This window comes from Telmatherina bonti (assembly GCF_933228915.1).
Source record: "Telmatherina bonti genome assembly, chromosome: 22".
NCBI classification, from domain to species: Eukaryota; Metazoa; Chordata; class Actinopteri; order Atheriniformes; family Telmatherinidae; genus Telmatherina; species Telmatherina bonti.
This window is the reverse complement of record NC_136631.1, coordinates 30,686,646-30,709,484: the sequence shown is the minus strand read 5'-3', so window position 1 is coordinate 30,709,484 and position 22,839 is coordinate 30,686,646. Positions and strand designations below refer to the sequence as shown.

Sequence of the window (22,839 nt, the reverse complement as noted above, 5' to 3'; positions counted from 1 at the left end):
TATACATAGTTTGGCGAGTTAAACACTGTAATATCCCACCGTTACGGGGCGTTACCATAGCAACGCGTTAACCAGCTGGTTCAGATCAGCTGTCCTTTAACAGGAGAATAAGAAAAACGTGCTGTAGCCTGACAGCGGTTGTTTGGTATAAAAAAACACATCCAGGCCAACATGAAATAGTTCCTATACTTCAGCAAATGTTGTAGAAACAAAATACAAACTCGTAACCGTGTGTTAGACGGTTATAACGCCCGACGCGGAGTTGAGAACACCACAAAGCGCAGCGTTGTTTTATCCTTACTTATATTTGTTTATTCAGTTTACATCAGTATTTGCACTTTGTCAAGAAAAAGCTTCATGTTATTGGTTTGTTTTCTAAAATATGTGGAATCCTAAAGACATTTATTTAAAAGTCACAGTTTAATGTTAAAAAAAAATCATGTTGTAAAAGATAAAAGGATAATCGTGTTCAATGATCGAGATCTCAATTTCAGTCAAAATAATCGTGATTATAATTTTTGCCATAATTGAGCAGCCCTAGTATCAGTACCCTTTTATTAATACCAAGTAGGAGTACACATGCTTGCATCCCTACTCCCAGCCTCTGCACCTGTTGGCACCTGTTCTGGCCCACTGCTCTTCAGCCAAAAGCTCAAAATGATCTGGGGCAGTTTTGTTTTTGTTTTTTCAATTATTCTTTTCCACCACAGAGCAAAGCAGGTGTCTCTTTCCACTAAATTATAATTTAGCTAATGTAAATCTGCTTTTTTCAGTTTGGAGTTATTTGAGTGAAGATTGTAAATTTGGCCTTGTCTTTAATGGACCGGTGCTGGAATACGTGAGCCCACTCACATCAAACATCACACCGTTGCTGTTCAGCTCCACACATGGCTGCTATGGACGGAGTACTGACTGAGTGATTGGCGCTCTGCTGCACCACTACACTGTGTTTTATTCCATGTACGACTATAGCAGGTGGCACCTTCCTGTGTGCTAAATGGCTTTACTTACACAGGGTTGTGAAAGCTAATTGATAGTCAGGATCAGCGGGATAAAGGCAGAGTTACATTAAAATAGTGTCCTTTGATCCTTTGTTGCTTGTGTGGTGGTTTATCATGGACCACTGCCATGAACACCAGCCTGTTCAAAGCTCAAACTTCAGCTAAGACATTCTGACTGAACAGCACTTTCATTGTCACCGCGTTTAAGCCTACCTGTTTGTAGAAGTAAGTGAGCCATTTAATCTCTTTTCATATCATTTAAGTCACTTCTCAGTCCTTCAGCTTATGGACAGCCTTCAGTTAATGGTGCTTTAACTTCGAGCGTTTTTCTCAGCAGAACTAACAGGCTGTGATTTGGGGAGTAAGTACAGGTTGAGAGTGTTTGGCAAGTTTGAAGAAATATTCACCTGTTAAATGTCAGCCAGACTGTAGGCAGTTGGTTTGATTATAATTACTTCTGTCATTGTGCATCTTGTGTTTATTCTGTGTCTCATTTTAACTTCCCCCTTTTAGCACTTGCTGCGTGTCTTTAGAAGCCTTGATCTGTTCCTGTTTTGCTGGCACTATTCAGTCTTCATGGACACAGCACCAAGTTTGTTTATCAGTATTTTACACTAACATCCTTATCTGCAGACACCAACAACAAATTAGGCTTTTTCAGGAGATAAAAAATGAACTTGTGTGTTTTATTATGATCCGCCATCACTAGTTAAACTATTGAGACCCTTTTTTTTGTTTCATTTCAGCTCTTTTGCTCGTATTTAAACACTTAAAAGGTCCAATGTGCAGCGCAGACTCCAACCAAGGGAACGCTACAAACTACAGCAGCTGAGGGAAAATGAGGACATATAAATAACTTGCTTCTGGAAGATGGAAAAAATTAATATCAGACAGTTTAATGCAGCATTCTACCAACAGATCGACCTAAATGTTAGAGCCTGAAAGTAAAGGTGCAGCGTCTGATGAGATCAGTTTAACTTGTGAAAACTACACTTTCCATTGGATGCAACACAAGAAAAAAATGCTTATTGTTTTCTTATTAAACAGATTTATCAGACAGCATGGAAAAAGTAGCTGAAAAAGCCTCTCTGATGTCTTCACACGTCAGCGTAGGGACATGCGCACTGAACGTTTTGTTGCTGCTCGGTGCTTTTCAGAGCTAGTGTTGATGCTTAATTCCTGATTTTTAACAAGCACATCCGTTGGACATGTTACCCAGTACTTGTGCTGGATTTTACAACAACAGTTTGTTTAAACATGAATTTTATATAAAATTAACCAGTTAATGCATTCAGGCATTCACAAATTAACGTATTAACGCATAAACATATTCACACATTATTGTTAAACCATTAATGCATGAATGCATTAATGCAACAATGCGTAAAGATTGAGGTCAAATGCAGAAAAGCTGAAGATGCCCCTGAAGGTGGTGGAATTCAATAGATAATTTTAAGTGGTAAACACTAAACAAAAACAAACATAATTTCTGAAAAGTTAGCAGGAGGTTTGATGGTACAAGAGTTCTACTGTACAGACATATTTAGAAAAGTGCCCCAACTTGGTTTAAACTTATTATCCGTTGAACCACAGGTTCGCTCATTCAACCACTGCACTATTCAGTCTTACATTAGTTTGTGGGCAAAAATATGCAAAATTATTGCCATTTAGAGTGTAATCTGTTCGGATTTTTTTGTCAAACACTGAATCAGAAGCAGTTTGCAACGACCAATCAGATGGCTGGATTTAAACTTCTACAAAATGATAAAAAACTCAAAAAGTAGAAAAAGTAGAAATCACAAAAGTCACAGCACCATTCTTCTGAATTTGCTGAACAGTTTAAGATTTGAATGGCTGAAGTGAAAAGGTGTAGAGGAATACCGCACCAGAGTTTGGTAGAAAAACCCCAACTGCTTACTGAGGCAGTTGGGTTTTAATTTATGCAAAATGCTTAATATTTCAAAAAGTATAAAAGTTAAAAATACCAAAAGAAAAAAAAAAACCAACTTTTCTAGGTGGTGAAAAGTAAGAACAAATGAATAAAATGTGTTAAATTGTACCACTCATTGTAAAAGGCAGAAAATGTCAGACCTTATGATGTAGTTTCAAACATTGTCTTTTTATTTTTCAACTGGAAAGACTTCTTTGTGCAGCTTCCATCCTCTTTGACTGTACAGCATGCAGACTTTGGCAGCACACAGCTGAAAGCAGTGAGTGCGATCATGCAACCTGCAACAGTGTGAATGATAACAGCTCAAACAATAAGTAAAGAAGCATGAAGTTACATGAAATTTGCAGGCTTTGAACCTGTAACTGAAGGCACAGTTGCACCAGACAGCAGCTGCGTTGACGCAAGGCTACTGTGCATTAATCACATCACATCACTTCACAACGGTTGTTCACAGCATTTCCTGTTGTCGTCGTCAGTAGTCAGTCAAAAACAGACATGCTACAAATAACAGAGAAAGAACAAAAGATTTGCTGCTCTGAGTCACCAGTTTGCAACCATTCATTGAAACACAGTTGTCAATAACACATCATGTTTATTGTTTCATGTTTATTTCATTCATCGCGACACAGAATTTGCTTCCAACTGTCTGGACTTTGTGTAAATAAAGAAAGTAAATTATTGTATTCTTTTGTAGGCAAGTTGTTGTTTTGTTGTTGTTTCAGAGATGTTAAGGTACAGTTAGCCTTCTATAAAACTGAACATGATCCCAGAACGAGTGTTCCCATGTTGCCAAGCTGAGCTGGAGCTGATTACATCTCACATTTAAGTCTTATTATGTGGATCAGTTGATTAAATGCTTGTCAATGCACTAAAAAAACAGGTGGTCGTCGGGTTACGCGGTTCTCGACTTGTATTCTCTCGACTTTAAGACGCTCATTAGATAAATGTAAATACAAAACAGCACAAGTTTCGAAGGTACTAGATTCCGTATAAGCTCTTACGGCGCGTGATGCGGAGGCTGAGACGACGCCTCAGTGCGTGTATATTTGTTCTATTTCAATTGAACTGTATGCTTTAATTGTCTGTATTGTTTTTCCATGAAAACGATGTATGCTATGTGTATTTAGATAGTAATTTAGTGATTAAGCTGGCATTTAGGGGGTATTTATGGATTAAAAGTCTGACTTTCATGGAATTTTGGGTTACGCTGCGGCGTAGTAACGGAACTCGTTCGTAAACCGAGGATTGCTTGTATATTTGTTCGTGGATTTTTGACCAGTGTAAAAAAAAGCCTTCTATCAAAGTCCTTCATGTTGCTTAGTGGGGGTGGGGGAAAAAATCTGTTTGGATCTGGAGGTGTTGAAAGAAAATGTATGAAAAGTCTTGCTTGTTTGATTTGAGTGAATAACCTGATAAATAACGAGCTGTGAAAAGCTAACCAGCAGGATGGCTACTTACTGAACATCCGCTAGGACTGCTCTTTGACTTCAATAAAATCAATTTTTTACACATTTCAGTGATTTTGTTTCACTAAAGCAATATCAGCTTCATGAGTACATGCTTTTATTTATTAGTGAAGCTGCTTATCATGTGTAAAACCCAATATACTGAGACCAGTGTCAAGCCGGATACTAGATTCCGTCTTACTCAGTACGCTCGCACAGCTTCTACAATACTTGCTAGACAATGACAGCTTGAAAATGATGACAAATAAAATGGAAGCTTCCTGTTTGCATTTTCAGAGCTTCGGAACTGATCATTGCATTGTTTACATTTGATGTCTTTTATGGGCAAAGCATCTGAATTATGGGGTGCAACAGAGTTTAAGCATTGTTTTACTCAGCGCTGCTTTGACCAACCTGTGTGACACATGCAGACTTGATCAACCTGCATTGGGACAACGTCTCTTTGATGGTGTCTTAAAACAAAGATGAGCTGTTGGTGGAATAAAGTTGTTTTCTTCACCTTTCATACATTAAGTCAGCTGTTGCATCATCTCTGCCTGGCTCATCAAACTCAGTAAGTTGGCAGAGCTCTGTAAAATACCACCTTGAAGCAAAGTCTGTGGGAACATTTGATACTTCTTGGACTTCACCTTTAGTTATTTAAAGCCCTTGATTGAAGAGTTTATAACTTGAATTATAAAAGTGTATTATCACAACATGTTAAACTGGATCATACTTTTTTTCCATTTGCAGCTTACTGGTTGGAGCCAATGGGATAATTCTTGTAGTGATAAAGAGCTTCACATGTCCAATCTTTTCTACACGTGCTTTATCTCACTTTGCCTTCTAACTCTGTGTTGAAAAAAAACAACAACTTGTGGTTTGTCAGATGTCCTTGAAGAATGGCAGCACTGCTTGTGGGACCAGCCTGCCTTGGTAAAAGTAGGAACTTTCGCAGTTTTTGGAAAAAATGACAGTAAGTCATCGAGAAGGCAGCTGCCATCAAGAACCTTACTTGAACCTTTAACCTTACAACCTTACCTGATTTCTGAGCTGATAAAAACTGGCTCTGACTACAGCACCCACATATTTGTCTAATGGAAAGGAAATCACACACCAAGGTTCTGCTATATTGGTGCAAAGGACCAAGATCAACTTTCCAGGCAAAGCCAGCAGTCTGGCAGTCTGGACGCCCGAGCAACAGAACTTCAGTCTTACTCTTATTGAAAAGAACATTTTTGGCATCCAGGACTTTGCTTCGTCAAAACAGTTTGATAAGGTCTTTGGAGGGGACTGGCTGTGTTACTTCAGAGACATATATCTGTGTATCGTTTGCATAGCCGTGATACAAGATGCCATGGATGTAAAACGGAGCCTTTAGTTGTTCCTCCATGGGTTGGTGGAACACTATAAGACTTGTTAAGCATGCTGCCACTGATTTTAACCCAGTTGTGCCATTTGGCCTACCTCAACCCTTACTCCCTATTTGCTCTAAAAGGCCTTCTTGACGGTACCCCTCGATGGAGAATATTTCCAGTTAGGCTTTGACTAAAAGTGGACACACTGAACAGGTCAGGTCCATTTTGCAGGTCCTGTGTCAGCTCTTTATATTCTGCCTTTTCTGTTTTTGAATGATTCACAGACCAGTATTAAGTGGCTCAAGAATCACACACTCCTACAAAATTAGCTATGTACAAAGATTGGACAGTATATTGACAAAAAGCACCCAATCTCTTGAGAAAACTTTGAAAGAGTTTTCTCACAAAGTCTGAAAAGCTATTACTGAAGACCACTGGATTATGAAACATGTAAAATGTTGGGTTGGATCAAGTGATGCAGTTTGTTGTAAGAGTTTCTGCAACTGATGTTTGGTTTAAAACCTTTTCAGTCTGTGACCTTAAAGGTATCATTGAGTCATGTTGGTTCAGTTGTTTTATCATGTGGTGCTTATTTACATACCGCATTACCTATCTAAACAAAATGTTTATTTTTCCCTCTGCTGCAGGAATTGTGTGCAGAAGAGTATGCAGTAGAGGAAACAGCTGCATCTCCAGATTAATTTTAAACATACACATTCTTCTCCCCACAACATGGCCTCCTCGCCTGAAATGAATGCTGACCCGATACCCCTGCTTCAGCTCCAGGAGGCAGACTCCAGTAAGGTTTCAGACAGGCCCACCTCACCAGGGCTTCTGCCTACCATGTATAGCCCTCCTTTGGGCATGGACAGCCACACCATCTGCATTCCTTCTCCATACACAGACAGTGGTCATGACTATAGCCACGGACATGGACCTGTGACTTTCTACAGTCCATCTGTGATGAGTTACACCAGACAGCCCATCACTGACAGTCCGACATCCCTGTGCCCCTCTCTCAGCCCATCAGCCTATTGGCCCTCCCACAGCCACCACAACATATCCTCTCTGACTCTGCACTGCACCCAGCCTCTGGTCTACAATGAACCCAGCCCACATGCTCCCTGGCTGGAGCCCAAAGCTCACAGCATCAACCCTAACAGGTAGGATTTCTGACACTCACCCATGAGATGAAGAGTACAGCAGAAGGAAAAACAGTTTAACTTCAAACATGTCTCTTAGTTTCCCATTTTCCCTGCATTTTGCTTGTTGTGCTTGGCAGATATTTTTTCCACGATCATTTCCAATCACATAAACTAAACATTTTGCATCTGTCATGACTCTGAATAGGATTTCCTCTCTGAAATTGAAAAGAAACAAGGTTATATTGAGGAAGTGACATCTGCTTGGTCAAATTTCAGTCTTTCAGTATTTAAAAAAGAACAATTCATGTATGTCTTTGTTTCAGATAAGAGTCCATTATTTTAAAACAAACCATGTAAAGATGGACTGTCTGTCATTGCCTCTTTAATTAACTCTGTAACTATTCACTAAAATTATTTAATCTTTTAAAATCCATAGTGGTGTCAGTAGGTCTTTATTAGGCATATATGTCTTTCTTAAGACAGTTTGGTTCATGCTAACCACATATGGTATGACAAGCTTAATGAAAAATATGTTTATAAACAGAATAATTATTTTTTGTTGATTTAATTCAAATTGAATAGGTGCAGCCCTGCGATGGACTGGCGAGCTGTCCAGGGTGTACCCTGCCTGTCGCCCAAAGCCAGCTGGGATAGGCTCCAGCTTCCCCACGACCCTGATTTGGATTAAGCGGTTCAGAAAATGAATGAATGAATGAATAGGTGCAGTTGGATAAGGCACTTTGGACTAAAAGCTGAATGTGAGGATGAATGGTTGTTTATCTCTCTGTGTTGGCCCTGCGATGGACTGGCGACCTGTCCAGGGCGTACCCTGCCATCTAGCCTGATAAGTGCTGGTGTGGGCTCCAATCCTGCTTTGGACTAAGCTGTGTAGAAAATAGATGGATGGGATTGTGAGAGGGGTTTATAATGAGACAACAATCCATCTACAAAGGTCCTGACATGCAAAAATCGTTCTTCTATTTTTGAAGTTTACAGGTTCTAAAGACAAAGTTGCTCTTTGAGTCACCTTTTATTTGCTTTATCTTTGGAACCACTAGTGCAAGCAGTGCAACAATCAGATAATATTTAACCAATCTCAATCATATATTCTTTTATGCTGATACTATTTTTATCATAATTGAAATATATAACAAACTCTGTGCCTCCTTTACTTACTATTTGATCAATTTGGTAGAATATCTGGTTTTAGTATGAACTGGCAGATTCACTGTTATCATCAATTAGTGCCGATGTAGTGACCAACTTGTTCCTCTTGGTACCTCGCTCGCTTCATAGTTTAGTCTTTCAGATAATGTTTTGTGGCGTAAATTAGCAGAAAAATATCTAATTTAACAATTAAATTGTTCAGGATGAAATTTAGTTGAATTATATCTCATCTGATGTCAACATGGCATTCTACTGAGAAGCACAATGAGCAACATTACAACTTGGTGGCACTTGAACACAACGATTTTTAATGGTTTTAATTTATGATTAGCCAGTGGTAGAGACGGGAACTATTCAGTGAAGTGGCCAGGATGGATCTTTAATTATTTTTGGGCTAATATACATATTTCATTAGAAAAAAAAGGTTATTTAAGCCACCTTGAACCACACACCTCTACAATATTTGGAATTCAAAAAGTGCTAGAAAAGATTAAATACTATTCAGTATATCTAACTTTTATTAATTTTCCAGATAAAATAGTGAAGAAGCTTAGTTCATCTAAATGTTGCACATGTTACAAATAACTGGACTAAGTATGACTACTTTGCTGAAGGAAGAAGTTCAACCTGATTGTATGGTGCTCAACAGTATTATGATATATATATATCTATATCTATGTATATATATATATATATATATATATATATATATATATATATATATATATATATATATATATATATATATATATATATATATATAGCATTAACACTAAAATAATTGGTAATTAGCTGTATTCTGTAACAGCTGTATTCTGTGATTGTTGTGATTTGTGGCACAATGAATTAATCGTAGGAATCCAGAGACTTCGCTTGTCTGGGCTTCCAACATTAAACACCCAAATTGCTCAATCCGTCATCATCTATGCTAGATCTTAGGTGTGTCTTAACCAGTCGGAGTGTGGAAAAGCTGTGTTTCCAGGAAGCAGTAGTAAAGTTTGGCTATGGCCATTTTGCAGAACTGGGAGTGCTCATGGAATACCGTTTCGAAAGACTCATGGTTGTTTGTCTTGGTTGTTTGTCTCTGTGTGGCCCTGCGATGGACTGGCGAGCTTTCCCTGCCTGTCGCCCAAAGCCAGCTGGGATAGGCTCCAGCTTTCCCGCGACCCTGAATTGGATTAAGCGGTTCAGAAAATTAATGAAAAAGGATTTGATGCAGCTCATGTTTAAGATCTTCTATGTTTAATTCAGAAACTGAAGCAAATAAATTTAAAGTGTCCACTTGGGAAAATGTAGCGCTTGAAGTATTTAAGGTTTCGACTCCATTCATAATGTCACCGTTTCGTTTTGAGAATCGTGACAGAAGCAGTTATATGATTGTACAACCAGAGTACTTCAGTAGTACAGACCATATCTCTCAAGTTATTTTTTTCTGTTAGTCCTGCTGCATCGAGGGGATCTGCAGTTTCAGAGTTTAGGAAGCTTTCTTTTACAGGTTCTACATATTAATACCTCTGCACAAAAAGATCTGTTTGTCTTCAGTTTTGTCTGCTCTAAGGGGAAACACCCACTGTCCCTGACCTCCTTTATGATGGAGGAGCGTACCATCTCAGCTAATGTATCTAACATTTCGTTGTGAAGTTGGTGGCTTGTGTATTTGGTATCGTCAGGACCTGTCCGTTTCTTTTTGATCATGGTCACTAATCACATCCAGTATAGCCAAGAAGTTTCCACGACCATCATCTTTTGTTTCCCTTTGACCCCTTTGTGAAGTACAGTTTTTATATACGTGCAGTTTTCCTGTACCTGCTAGCTGGGATTTTTAGATAAGGTATTCTTTTGAGATTTATTTGATTTTTCTCCTCGCTCATATTCCTTCCAAACCCCCATCTCTAAATGTTGCTGTTTTCCAGTGTTTGTGTCCCAAGACTGAGTTAGATACAGATCAAAATGCCTGCATGCATGACAGTCCTTGTGTCTCTGTGAGCATTCAAGCCATGTATGTATGTATGTATGGTATACCACACATCAAGGCTTCCTGTTACCCTGAAGCTCCAGGCATGGCTGGGCTGGTTCATCAGTTCTTGATTTGGTGATGTCTGTTTAACCCTTTGAAGCATTGTGTGCGCTACAGCGGACACCTATTTAAAGGCTGTGTTCTGATATGAATGCTATATTTGCAATACACTGCCACTCGCTAAAAATAAACAAATATAGAATACATTTCATAAATACATGAAATTACCAACTTTACCTCATAGGAGAAGAAAATTATACTCATCAATTCTTATAGAATATCTCTAATATATAAATATGACAATGATATATTTTATAAATATGTTTATAGAATGGAGGAAATAAATAAATTAGATAAAAAGATAAATAATAATAAAGGCAAAAAAAAAAACTTGCTGTACATGTCTGTAGAAGTAAAATAGACACAGGGGTTAAAAGAAAAGGTGTAAAATAAACATCACTTACTCCATTACAACAGAGAAAAACCTTTTTGATTTTTTCCTCTGCACCCCACCGTCATACTTTCAGTGTTTAATGTGAAGGTCTTTAAACTGTCTTGTATATAAAATATGTCAGAAACTTTTTGTCTTGCTTAACAAAAGAGACGTCTGGCTCTGATTGAGGTCTTTGCATGACTGATGTGAATCAGACCTAATCATGAATTATCAGGTTGCATACTGACATCGCAAAACATCATACTGGGCAAAAATAAAATTCACTGTCCAGTGTGTTACGTAGTTAGTATATCTGTAGGGCCACTCGAGCCGCTGGTCAGAGGGGGTCCTCTCTCAGTCTGAGTCTGTGGGTTGTTGAGGCCTTTGAGTAAAAACAGAACTTAGACTTTTTTAAGGTGTTTAAATGATTTTTTTTTAAAAGGTCTCATCCTGCAGTTTCTGAATGATACGCCCATAAAGACTGAATTAACGTGTAGGGCCACTTTGAAGCACTCCACTCCCTCCTTCCTCTCTGAATCTGACAGTTTTGTATCCTCACCCTGTCTGTCATTCTGTGTCGTCTTCTTCTCACCAACTGCACCATGACTGAAGAAGAAAGCTCTTTCTTTTCTAACATAATAAACCTATGCAAAATGCCAAATATATCACAAATATCATTGTAATTATACGCAGTTAGTCAAACCAAACGAAAGCTTAGTGAACAGTTAACATGTGGAATATAACTTCACATCATTTCTAGCTAATGTTAGCTATTGCTAATCACTATTTTTCCAAAAGTTAGCTTGTTAAGTGTCATAAACTGCTAAATACATAGACAGGTAATTGACATAAAAAGTATTGAACCATACTGTATTTATGAAAGAAACTGCCTGCACACCTTTCAAGTTATTAAATACAGTTTTAATTTACGGAATAGGCCTTACATTTTTTTTACTTGTAGATTAGCGGGTTATGGTATGAAATGTCGTTTTTCGCAGTGCTGCATAGGAAAAACAACGTTTGTGTGGTGGTCGGAGGTGTGTCGGTGCACATTTCCCGCCAAGTTCCTGTCAATGGAGTGGTAGAATAATGGCAGCATGTTGAGTACCGTTAACGTGAAAGCTCGATATAAATCTAATCTCTGATGTTCATCTCTGAATGTCAGTGATTCTTATTCACTGTACTTTGAATTTCTAAATGTTTTTATAGTTGTAAAAAAAAAAGGAAAACCAATGTTGACTCGACACTTGTTCATCTTTCGAGTTACAGACCATTTTTATGCAGCTGAAAGATTAATTTGTCAGTGTTTGTCAGTGAAGAGGAGAAACTTAAGTAGATTCATGACGCCTTGATAACTGTCATTCAAGAAGACCTTAAACAATTACTAAAACATCTTGAAGCAAATTATTGAAGTGCATCAGAAGTTTTGCACCATTTTGTGTCTACTCATTGGTACTGATATTGATTTGAGTAATTTTGATCTAATGTTTCCATTTTCCATTTAGAAAATTGTACTTCCTGTTGGAACAATGAATGACAGGCTAAAATTCCGAATGTCAAGTTGCTCCTTTCACAGAGTCTGTTTCTCCCCGAAGCTCCGTCATCACCTGTAGCAAGCTGCTGGGGAAAAATTCAGGCGAAAGAGTGGAAAGAGGGAAATCCTCGTGCTCATCTGCTGTAGGAAAAGCTGACATGCACTTCTGTGCTGTGTGTCACGACTATGCCTCCGGATACCACTACGGTGTGTGGTCATGTGAGGGTTGTAAGGCATTTTTCAAGAGGAGTATTCAAGGTATAGTGTCTTTTTCCTCTTATTCTCATTTTTGTCTTCTCCTAAAGGCAAAAATAACGTCATCATCCCCTTTTCTTCTTTGATCAGGGCACAATGACTACATTTGCCCAGCTACAAATCAATGCACTATTGACAAGAACCGCCGTAAAAGCTGCCAAGCCTGCCGTCTACGGAAATGCTATGAAGTGGGCATGATGAAATGTGGTAAGCTTTGTCCTGTTTTTATTGTGATTGTCGTCTTTCATCTTAGATAATCTGTTAAAAGGTAAGCAAGCTGTAGAAAATATTTATGGTGTGAATCAGTTTTTCAGGGTTTTTGCAGAGTGGACTTCCCAGCAAAAGAGTTGAACGCCCAAGGATAAAATGTTGTTTTTTTTATTTGTTTGTTTGTTTTTCAACACAGGTTGACACTTTTTGACAGGTTGACACACAGGTTGTCACAAAGTCAACACTGACTCTGCCAAGTCTGCCCTTTATCACCGATTCTGCTCATGGACAGAATTTCTAGGCGCAGCCAAGGTGTTGAGGAGATCCGGTTTGGTGACCTCAGAATTGGACTCTGCTTTTATGGGTGACTTGGTCCTGTTGGTTTCATCTGGTCGTGATCTGTAAAATAGTTCCTATATAAGCAGTAAAAGCGGATTAAACAACTCAGAACCGTGCATTAGACGGTTATAATGTACGATACAGAGTCTAGAACACCACGACGTGCAGCGTTGTTTAAAAATACTGGATAATCTGTAGGTTGTTTTCTTTCTTTTTGTTTTTGGGTTATTTTTTAGTTGTTGTTTTTTTCTCTCCCTTTTCTCTCCCTTTATCTCTTTCCCTTTTCTTATGAGGTGTTTCTTCTCCTTTCTCTTTCTGTCTTTTGTCTGTCCTCTCTGGTCCAGCAGTACAAACTCTACAATTCAAACAACAATACAAAATAAACATAGAAATAAAATAAAAAATCAGAAAGTCAAGGGGATCATTATATCTATAAAGCTTCCCTTGGCAGAGAAAATTTGCTCAGCAGAACACAGCATCCAGACCATCATTCTGCTTGCCTAAATGCTGGACAAGACAAAAAAAAAAAAAAAAAAAAAAATACTGGATAATTGTGTTAAATAAACAAGATCTCAATTTCAGTCAAAATAATTGTGATTATAATTTTTGTCATAATCGAGCAGCCCTAGCGTCTGCAGTAATACGGACTCTGCGCCGGTCTGTCGTGGTGAAGAAGGAGCTGAAGCTAACGATTCACCAGTCGATCTACGTTCTAACCATCACCTATGGTCATGAGCTGTGGGTCGTGACCAAGAGAACGAGATCTCGTGTACATTAGTTTTTGGCCAAATCAGAATATGTTTTGCACATTTCACATTTCGGACTTTCTCACTCCCATAGGAGTGAGTGTGAGTGTGAGTGGTTGTTTGTCTCAGTGTGGCCCTGTGATGGACTGGCGAGCTGTCCAGGGTGTACCCTGCCTTTTGCCCAAAGACTGCTGGGATAGGCTCCAGCTTCCCCGCGACCCTTCATCGGATAAGGCGGTTAGGATAATGAATGAATGAAAGAGAGTTTTCTTTCTGACATTTAAGAAAGAAGAGAAGATCTGACACGGTTGCAAGTGGCTTTAAGTAAATCTCCTTCTGTCTTGTTTCCAGCTGTCATGTTGTAACATTTACCTCACACGACCTTGTTAATAAAGAGAAATAACCCTTTGGGCTCTTTGACCTGCAGCACTGAAGTGTAAATAATATGTACATAAATCTTTTAGTTATAAACTCATTAGATATCATCTTGCAGTGGAATCATTTGAATGTCTTTCATCTGGCAGGTGTGAGGCGTGATCGCTGCAGCTATCGAGGAGCTCGGCGCCATCGTGGAGGACTCCAGCCTCGAGATGCTATGGGCAGGAGTTTGGTGAGGGTCGGGATGGGTCCTCGGGCTCAGCGCCATCTCCACTTGGGAGTACCTCTCTCCCCACTAGACCATCTCTCACAACCGAACTACGTGCACCACTCATCCATGAGTCCGGAGGAGTTCATCTCCCGCATCATGGAGGCAGAGCCCCCAGAGATCTACCTCATGGAGGACCTGAAGAAGCCTTTCACAGAGGCCAGCATGATGATGTCTCTCACCAACCTTGCAGACAAGGAGCTAGTCCTCATGATCAGCTGGGCTAAAAAGATTCCTGGTAAGATGGAAATGCTATATTTCAACTCTGGAGAAGGAAAATCGGTGCTTTCAGAATAAGATTGACCTGCACGGTGGTGTAGTGGTTAGTACTGTGACCTCATAGCAACAGGGTCGCTGGTTCGATGTTTGGCTGGGGGTGGCTTTTCTGTGTGGAACATGTGTATGACAGAGGTCATGTTTTTCTGACTGAGTGATGTCTCTGAAGCCCATATTGGGTCCTTTAAGCCCAAATCTGACACAGACAGCAACAAACCTGGGTGTGAGAATTGATGCACAGGTTACATCCGTTGAGAAGTCTGGCTTTTTCACCTGAGACAATTAAACCTCTTCTTTCTATGCACCACTTTGAAATTTTAATCCATGCTTTTATTACAACTCGTTTAGACTACTGCAGCGCATTTTATGTTGGTCTCAGGCTGCTGAGACCAACATAAAGTCAACTTTAAAATGCTGCTGCTTGACTCCGAACTGGTACTAAAAAATAAGAGCTCTTTAAATACAGATGAGTTGAGTTGAGGGTATGCGTGGCTTCTCTTTCTCAAACCATGCAAAGACATCCATGTTAAGTTATTTGGTTTCTCTAAATTCTCCCAAGGTGAGTGTGAGCCTGAATGGTGGTTTGATGCCCTGTGTTGACTTTGTGATGGACTGGCTTGTACCCTACGTCTCGCCCGTTGACTGCTGGGATAGGCTCCAGCTTCCTTAATCGGACTAAGCGGTTCTGAAAATGAATGAATGAATGTTTAACCTGTTGGTAACAGACATCCAGTGAACAGAAAATGAGAAATAAATATGTATTTTACTCAATTTTCCTCCCAAAAGCTAAGTTCTTGAGATGACACACCCTTGCAGACAAAAGTCATAACTACAGATTCAGTAAACGTTTATTGTAGACTAATCTCTGTAAAAGTGATTCATTAAAACAGTTGAACCAACATAAGTTTGTTCTAAATAATCTGCATTTCTTGTCAAAAAAATTAAGACTTTTGTTATTTTAGATGTTTTACAGTTTCACATCTTTTAAGATAGAAATAAATTATTGGAAATTCAGATCTTTTTCTTTACAAATTGTCTATGGATTGAAGTTAAACATTACTTTTTAGTTGAATACCCACAGACTGCAAATAGTGATTTAGTGGAAATAGTGGATTTCCACTTTTCTTGACTAATTTCCGTCAAATTGTTTCTTCCCTTTCTTTCTTGGCCATTCTTTTTTTTTTTTTTTTTTTTACCATGGATTACTTCCATTCTTCTCATGTACGTCTCCTTTTTCTTTTCCCTTGTACTCGCTCTCCTTGCTCTCCTCTCAGCCACCATTCAGCCCAGCAGGTATCTTCTCAGAAGATGTGTTAATGTGAAGGGCTCACAATACTCACACTTTGAATAAAGACAGTCTTCCCAGTAGTTTTTTTTTTCACCATTTTTTTCTTGATTTTTTTTCTTCACACACAGAAGTGAAAATGAGCATGTATTGTCTGCTCTATAAAAGAACTAACAAGTCACAGACAGGTGAGCAAGGCTTTGTCTGTCAGGCAAAATATAGTTTCTGTTTAATGATGTTATTTTTGACAAATTAAGTATGATGTTTTACGCTTTTTAGATTTTTCTTTCTTTAAGAAACTGATGTACTAGAAGGACTTTTAGATGATCTCAGGAGATTATTGTCTGTTCTGAGATTAAAGTCAACACATTCGGAGAACATTTTTAGTTTGTTAGTTCTGGATGTTGCTCAGATGTCAAACCTTCAGTATGGTGGCAGGAAAGCTGCTCTGCTTCCTGAACTACAGTCTAATAAAAGGGTTTCATATTTCTGAAAGCAGGATTTGAGATAAGTCGACCAACATGGCACAAGGCTTCATCCACCCAGAGAACGAAACTGGTGGTGGAGAAGCTTCGATGCCAGGAAGAAGTAGAACGATGCACAAAGTTGGTCTCAGTTCAAAAAGGACAGTGGAGCAACTGGGAACATCTGGAACATCCCAAGCTCACCTGGAGGGATTTTTGGAAAATGGAACGAAGTGTTCTTCCAACTCCCAAAAGCCTACACCGGGATGTCTAACTCCAGTCCTCAAGGGCCACAATCCTGCAGGTTTTCCATGTATCCCTGCTCCAACACACATGACTCAAACTAATCAGTCATTGTGCAGAAGTTTGTTAGCTGATGGACCTATTTCATGGGAGCCAGGGTGTTGGACCAGGGGTACACTGACCACAAGCAGGACAGCGACACCTCGAGGACCGACATCATCACGAGAATGTCCCGTTCCACCACATCCCAAAGCTGCTTGGCTGGATGTAGATCTGGTGACTGTGGAGGCCGTTGGAGGACAGTGAACTCATCGTCATGGAGATGATGTGAGCTTTGTGACATGGTGCATCATCCTGCTGGAAGTTTCCATCAGAAGATGCTACACTGTGCTCAGAAAGGGATGGACATGGTCAGCAGCAGGACTCAGGTCGGCTGTGGAGGTTAAACCAGGTCATGCTGGTAAGAGCCAACAATAGTGGGCCAAAAACATATCCCCCACACCATTAAACCACCAGTGGTAGCAGCGTGAAGTGATGATGGATCCATGTTTTCATGTTTCTGTGCTGGAAGAAAACAGCCTGGTTCAGGGTCATTGCACTACTTTCTGACCATCAGAGCTGTTATTGACCTGCAGTTAATGTGATGAGACTGCAGGTTGCCATGGAAAAGACTACCTGGAACAATTTCTGAAAAATGTTGCTGCATGTAAAATGCAGCTACAGACAACAGAAACAGCTTGGTGTTTTGCTAAATGACATTTAAAACCCACTAAGAGCTGAGAGGAAGGTATTCCAGGCGTCGTTTCAAAGGTCTGCAGGTGCGGAAGATGTCATCCTCCTGTACAGACAGTAAAATGAGGTGGTGTTACTTTTAATTAGAGTGTTTTATCATCATGCCTCTTCTGGATGTGTCTGTGTTTTTCATAGCTTTGTTGTGAGGTGTTGTGAAAGACTGCATCCAGTTTAAATGTCATGTGACTCTTTGTGAAGTCAGACTTCATGAATTATCATCCTCTAATTCCTGGCTTGGATTATTACCTGGCAACAAAAATAAGTTATTGTGATGGGAAGTTGTTGTGAAATTGTCTTTGTACGAAGATTTAACATCTGAGATGGAAAAACAATTCCCCTAACAAGTTCTTTCCTTTCTGTATGTCATCAGGCTTTGTGGAGTTGAGTCTAGCAGACCAAATCCACCTGCTGAAGTGCTGCTGGCTGGAGATTCTGATGCTCGGCCTCATGTGGAGGTCCGTGGATCATCCTGGGAAACTCATCTTCTCTCCAGACTTCAAACTCAACAGGTGAGACTGTTTGTTATCAGCTGTTGTTGACAATGCTGCAGACTGAGGTTATTCTTCAGTTGTGATCTTTTAGCATCCAAATGAATTCTTGTAGATGTCTTTTGATAGATTCTGTGCAGGAAGTGGCATTAGTGCCCTGTATTTCTGCAGGAGAGCATGAACAGTAGCATAGTTACTTTTTGACCAACTTAAATGTCCCATGGCAAGTCTTTAAAGTGGAACTATTATGTGCATTTCTGGCTAATTTATTTTTATTTCTGAGACCAGAAGGGCTGGGATTGATGGAGTTATTGTCACAAATAGCTTTATTTACTTCAGACCGACCCTCTCCGTAGGCTGTCAGATCAGCCTGCGGGCAAAACGAGTGGATTGAGACTCTTCCGCATTAAGCCCCGCCTCCCGCCACTGCACTACATCGGGAGCGCGCACCGCACCTGCTTTCACCGTCATTGTAACATCTCATAAACAGAAGGATTAGGCTGATATGAACTCAATAAAATAACAAAATACAATGTCAACACATAGCATACAGCCCTACATGTTGGAACCTGAATCAGAGCCTGAAAACGAAGTGGAAAACAGCAACCCACAGCAACGAATGCAGCAGGATGTCTCTCTTTGGTAAACTCACCAGCCATCGTTGAAAATAACTTTATCCCACGTTTTCCACCCGCCTGATGTATTTGTACATGCCCTTGTTAACCAGTAGAAGGTAACCAATCACCGAACCTTATCCCCCGGGACGTCACAAGGATTTCCAAGTAGTAAAAACTCTCTAAAACGACGCGCTTTTCGTCGCCATGGAAACCAAACGGAGAGAGTGCTAGAACTCAAACTCAAACTCAAACATGCGTTTAGGTGATAAAAAACAGTGTCGTTCACATGTCTGATGAGGATTCAACACTATAACACTGTAGAAAGCTCAGAAAACTCCAGATACCATCATAGCACCTCTTTAAGAAGATATTCGCTCTTTCCTTCAGCTCTTCATGTGAGGGGTTGATGATTCTCTGTTGTATCAATCAGAAATGAACATACTTATGATTTAACTACTCAGAGGACGGAGGCTAGTCTATCCATCCATCCATCCATCCATCCAACAATTCATCCATCCATCCATCCATCCATCCATGTATTGATCCATTTATCCATGTTAGGCTTTTTGAAGGATTGCAGTATAAAGACCTGGGATGATACTGCCTAACTTTGTGAGTTATAACACACACATATATATATATATATATATATATATATATATATATATATATATATATATATATATATATATATATATATATATATATATATGTATGTCTTTTTCTTTCAAATGTTGTCTCCAACAGACCCTGAACTTCACTTTCAGTTTGTTTTTCAGTGATGTTTTCAGTGACAGATGCAAAGAACTGCTGCACAAAGTGTGTGTTTGTAATGGCAGAGGTTGCTGCTTTCAATGTCAAATTAGAAAAAATCATAAATGAATCCAGTTAGACTGAATTAATTAGAAGCCAAATTCCTTAGTCTGAATATAAAACCTGCTCACTGCAGATGACTTTATTATTATTAAAAACAAACTAAAAAGCAGAGTTTGTGGTTAGATTTTAGTTACAACACCAACTGGTGAGCTGAATATTAAACAACTGAATTAATCTGGAAGCATTGAAGAGTATTTTGCTAAAATGGTTTGATGCTTCAGGAAAAAACAATGTTCTGGGTGATCAGGCCAGTTTTTTCACCAATCTTAACTGAAGGCTTAGTTTTCCTTTCTTTAGGGTTAAATGACGCCTCTGTTGCTTATTGGTACTTTCATACTAAACTCCTGAAAGCTGTGAAGGAGATTAAAGTGTTCCCTTCCTGACCTTGCCGCCATGTTTCCCCACTTTGCTGGGGGAAGTTTAATCTCCCCTCCTTTATAACTGTGGTCAGTTCACATAAAACAATAAAACAGGGAGCTTACTTATTCATGCGATATCTACAACGAATGTTGCAGATTTATCTCGATTCTTCTAGACTGGTGGCTTGTTTTGCTGCCAAAAACTCTGCTTATCTCTGGCTGTTCACTTCCACGCTGACCTTCAACTTTGGCCAGACTAAGGCTGTCTGCCTCTGGCTCCGCCATTCTTAGTAAACACAGTGATTAGGCCTTTGCTTAAACAGCGCGGTCCTAACGAAGCACAGCAGCCTGAACTGCTGGCAGCTTTTAGGGAAATGCTTTGTAGCACGTTTATGTTTTTAGTTTTTGAAGTGTTGTGCAAACAGTAAGATTCAGTCTGTTGTTTAGTCTGTGTCTAGTTTGTCCCATCAAGGTCGTAACGCAGTGCCATTTGCAAGAGGATGAGAAAATTGATCAAAGTGTTTTGATTCAAGGTGATGAAAATGAAATAGCTGTTCATGCAGTTAAAAGCTTTTGGACAAGAGACTTCATCGTTGGGACTTTGCACAGTTTACATGTTTGCTTCTTCACCTGAACAGACATGGTCAACGTATGTGCACGGCCGGGATGATAAAATCCAAAAGAAGTGGGAAACAACATTTTATTCTGAAAAACACATCAAAATTCAGTTTCATTAAATATTCATTTCCATTGAAGATCATTCTGACAGTATAAAATCCCACCGTAAAGTAACCAACGCTGTTGATGAGGACCATGCACCCAAATGCAGGCTGACGTGGCAAAACGTTTTGCATATAAAGAAGGTTCAGTAGCTGAATTCTTCCAGGAATTCTTCCAAACACAGGAAAACTCCACATGGTGTGTCAGCATGAACGCGGACTGAAAGAAAGCGAGGGGTACGTTTACAAACCAGGATCTGGTGAGAGAAGCAGCAACTGAAAATAATTTTACGCCAACCAGAAGGAAGGAGAGACGGACCAATGAGACGAGTCAAAAGCAGTTTTTTGTGAGTCCTTCATAAGACTGGAGCATGTCACTGTGTTTTCATCTGACTTTAGATGCATTGGAGATTTTTTATGTATTTTAGGAGATTTGTTGCAGTGAAAACTCAGACTGTGGTGCAGCCTTGTCAGGGTGTTGGTGGGCTGACTTCAGCGAGTGTCCTTTCTTTCCCCACTGCCATGGAGACTATCGCCATAGGCTTAGGTTAGCCTTGATGTGTTTACATACACAGCCTTACTTTCTGCTGGCCTTTGGTTGCCTTTTCTTCTTGGACAGCTCAGGAAAACATCCTGGAAATAAATCCATGCACTCACACGACGAGTTATTTTCCAGTTCTCTGTCCAAATGAGTCTTTTTTCCTCCTGTTTTCATCGTTTCAGTGTCTCTGTTACACATTACAGCTTCCTGGTTACCTGGTTTGAAGTTGCTCAGAGAATTTCTGACTGAAGGTGCACAAACCGTCATTGTCTCTCCATGTATACAGCACTGTTTCTCAAACCGAGGTACACGTACCCCAGGTGGTACTTCAAGGCATTGCAGGGGGTACCTGAAATGTTTTGTTTTCTTTAAAACATCCTTAATCAAAATAATATAAATACAATATTTTATAAATATTTTCATCCAATGTAAGTATACATTTATTAACTAAATTTACATATAGTTTTACACCATATCATTCCTCCCAAAATCCCACATTCCGACGTGAATTGAACCCCATCCGTTACGAGCCAAAGCATATTCGTCAGTCACTGTTGCCTTGACAACGCAAACAATGGAGTCCTGGTTGAAGCGTCGTAGGGGTTTCCATTGTTTTTGCGCAGTTAAAAGTTTAATGAACCAAACACAAGACAAAGTGCTGTATTTCATGTTTTTTTTCTTATCAAAAAACTTTGCAGTGGTTCGGGGTTCGGGGCTGAAAAAAATATTTCTGTGTTGCAAAAAGGTTGAGAACCGCTGGTATGCAGGCATCTCTACAAAGCCTGTTTTAACCTCACACAGCAAGGTTTTGTGCATTTCTTTGTAAAATTGAGTTTGTTTTCTGATCCATTCGAGCAGCAACTGTACTGTGGTAACAAGTGGTGAAACGCACAGGGGCCTTTATGTGCTCCATAACAGGCGAAACAGTTTGTTAGATACATTTAACTAAATCTAATGCAGCCTAACAGACTGTAAAAAACTGTAAAAAAAAACTTTTTAGGAAGGTTGAAGTTGAGGTTTGGTTCAGTTTTATAGCATACAACATAGTTCAGCCTACACCTTTCAGTAGTCCCCATTTGACTCTCTCATCTCTTTGCAGGGAGGAAGGACAGTGTGTGGAGGGCATTATGGAGATTTTCGACATGCTGCTGGCGGCCACTTCCCGGTTTCGGGAGCTCAAGCTGCAAAGGGAGGAGTACGTCTGTCTGAAGGCCATGATCCTTCTCAACTCCAGTAAGTTTTACAGATGCAGCGCAATGAGAAGAATTCTGCAAGGCGGTTGCAGAAAGTGGCAAACAGAGTGTGCTTTCCATCTTCCACAACCGAGATAAGTTTGTCCCTCTGCTTTGTTGACGTTTAATGACATAATAATGTGGAATGTGGAGTGTCAGAGACAGTTGCCACATATTTAAACCAGCACATGATTCCAGAGAAAAAAAACAGTATTATTTAGGTTGAAGAGTCTCTGTAATCTTACAGCAAAAAAAGTTTCCCAAAACAAATTTTCTCTGATTAAAAGACTGAAAGAAATATCACCGAACATGAATAATTTTCATTCCTTTGTATTTGTCTTATTTAAGGAGGCAAAGCTCCCTTGTCTTCGTAGTCCTCCCCGCATTAAAACTGTTTTTCTTTTCCACTGATGCAGCTGCTGAACTGATAAAAACTCTATTTGTTGTCTTGGCTTTTAATCCAGACTGTTACCTGATGCCTGCTGTCTGTCCGGCATCTTTTCTGGAGCCGCTTTTTTCACGATTGGAATCCTGCATCTTAAACAATAATTTGGCTAGTTTATGGACCTTTATTGAGTAACAAGTCATTTTGCACTCATGAACACACCCTCATCATGGAAAACACACCAAGAAATGCATACGATGCAGCTTTCATACCCCGGCGCGTGATGTGGATGTTGAAGAAGGAAAAAGAACTGCT

At 39.6% G+C, this 22,839-nt stretch overlaps 1 protein-coding gene across 1 annotated transcript in view; it reads left to right on the top strand.

The window, feature by feature from the left end:
* LOC306772266 (estrogen receptor beta-like) overlaps window positions 1–22,839 on the top strand; it is a gene marked incomplete at its 3' end in the record, with an annotated part of 39,109 nt that overhangs the window by 8,671 nt on the left and 7,599 nt on the right. Inside the window, exons 2-7 of the mRNA XM_079261680.1 lie at window positions 6,403–6,918; window positions 12,113–12,309; window positions 12,397–12,513; window positions 14,126–14,485; window positions 17,678–17,816; window positions 22,007–22,140. Coding sequence (XP_079117806.1) covers window positions 6,488–6,918; window positions 12,113–12,309; window positions 12,397–12,513; window positions 14,126–14,485; window positions 17,678–17,816; window positions 22,007–22,140 — 1,378 coding nt within the window. The 5' untranslated portion in view covers window positions 6,403–6,487. The remainder of the gene's footprint in view (window positions 1–6,402; window positions 6,919–12,112; window positions 12,310–12,396; window positions 12,514–14,125; window positions 14,486–17,677; window positions 17,817–22,006; window positions 22,141–22,839) is intronic.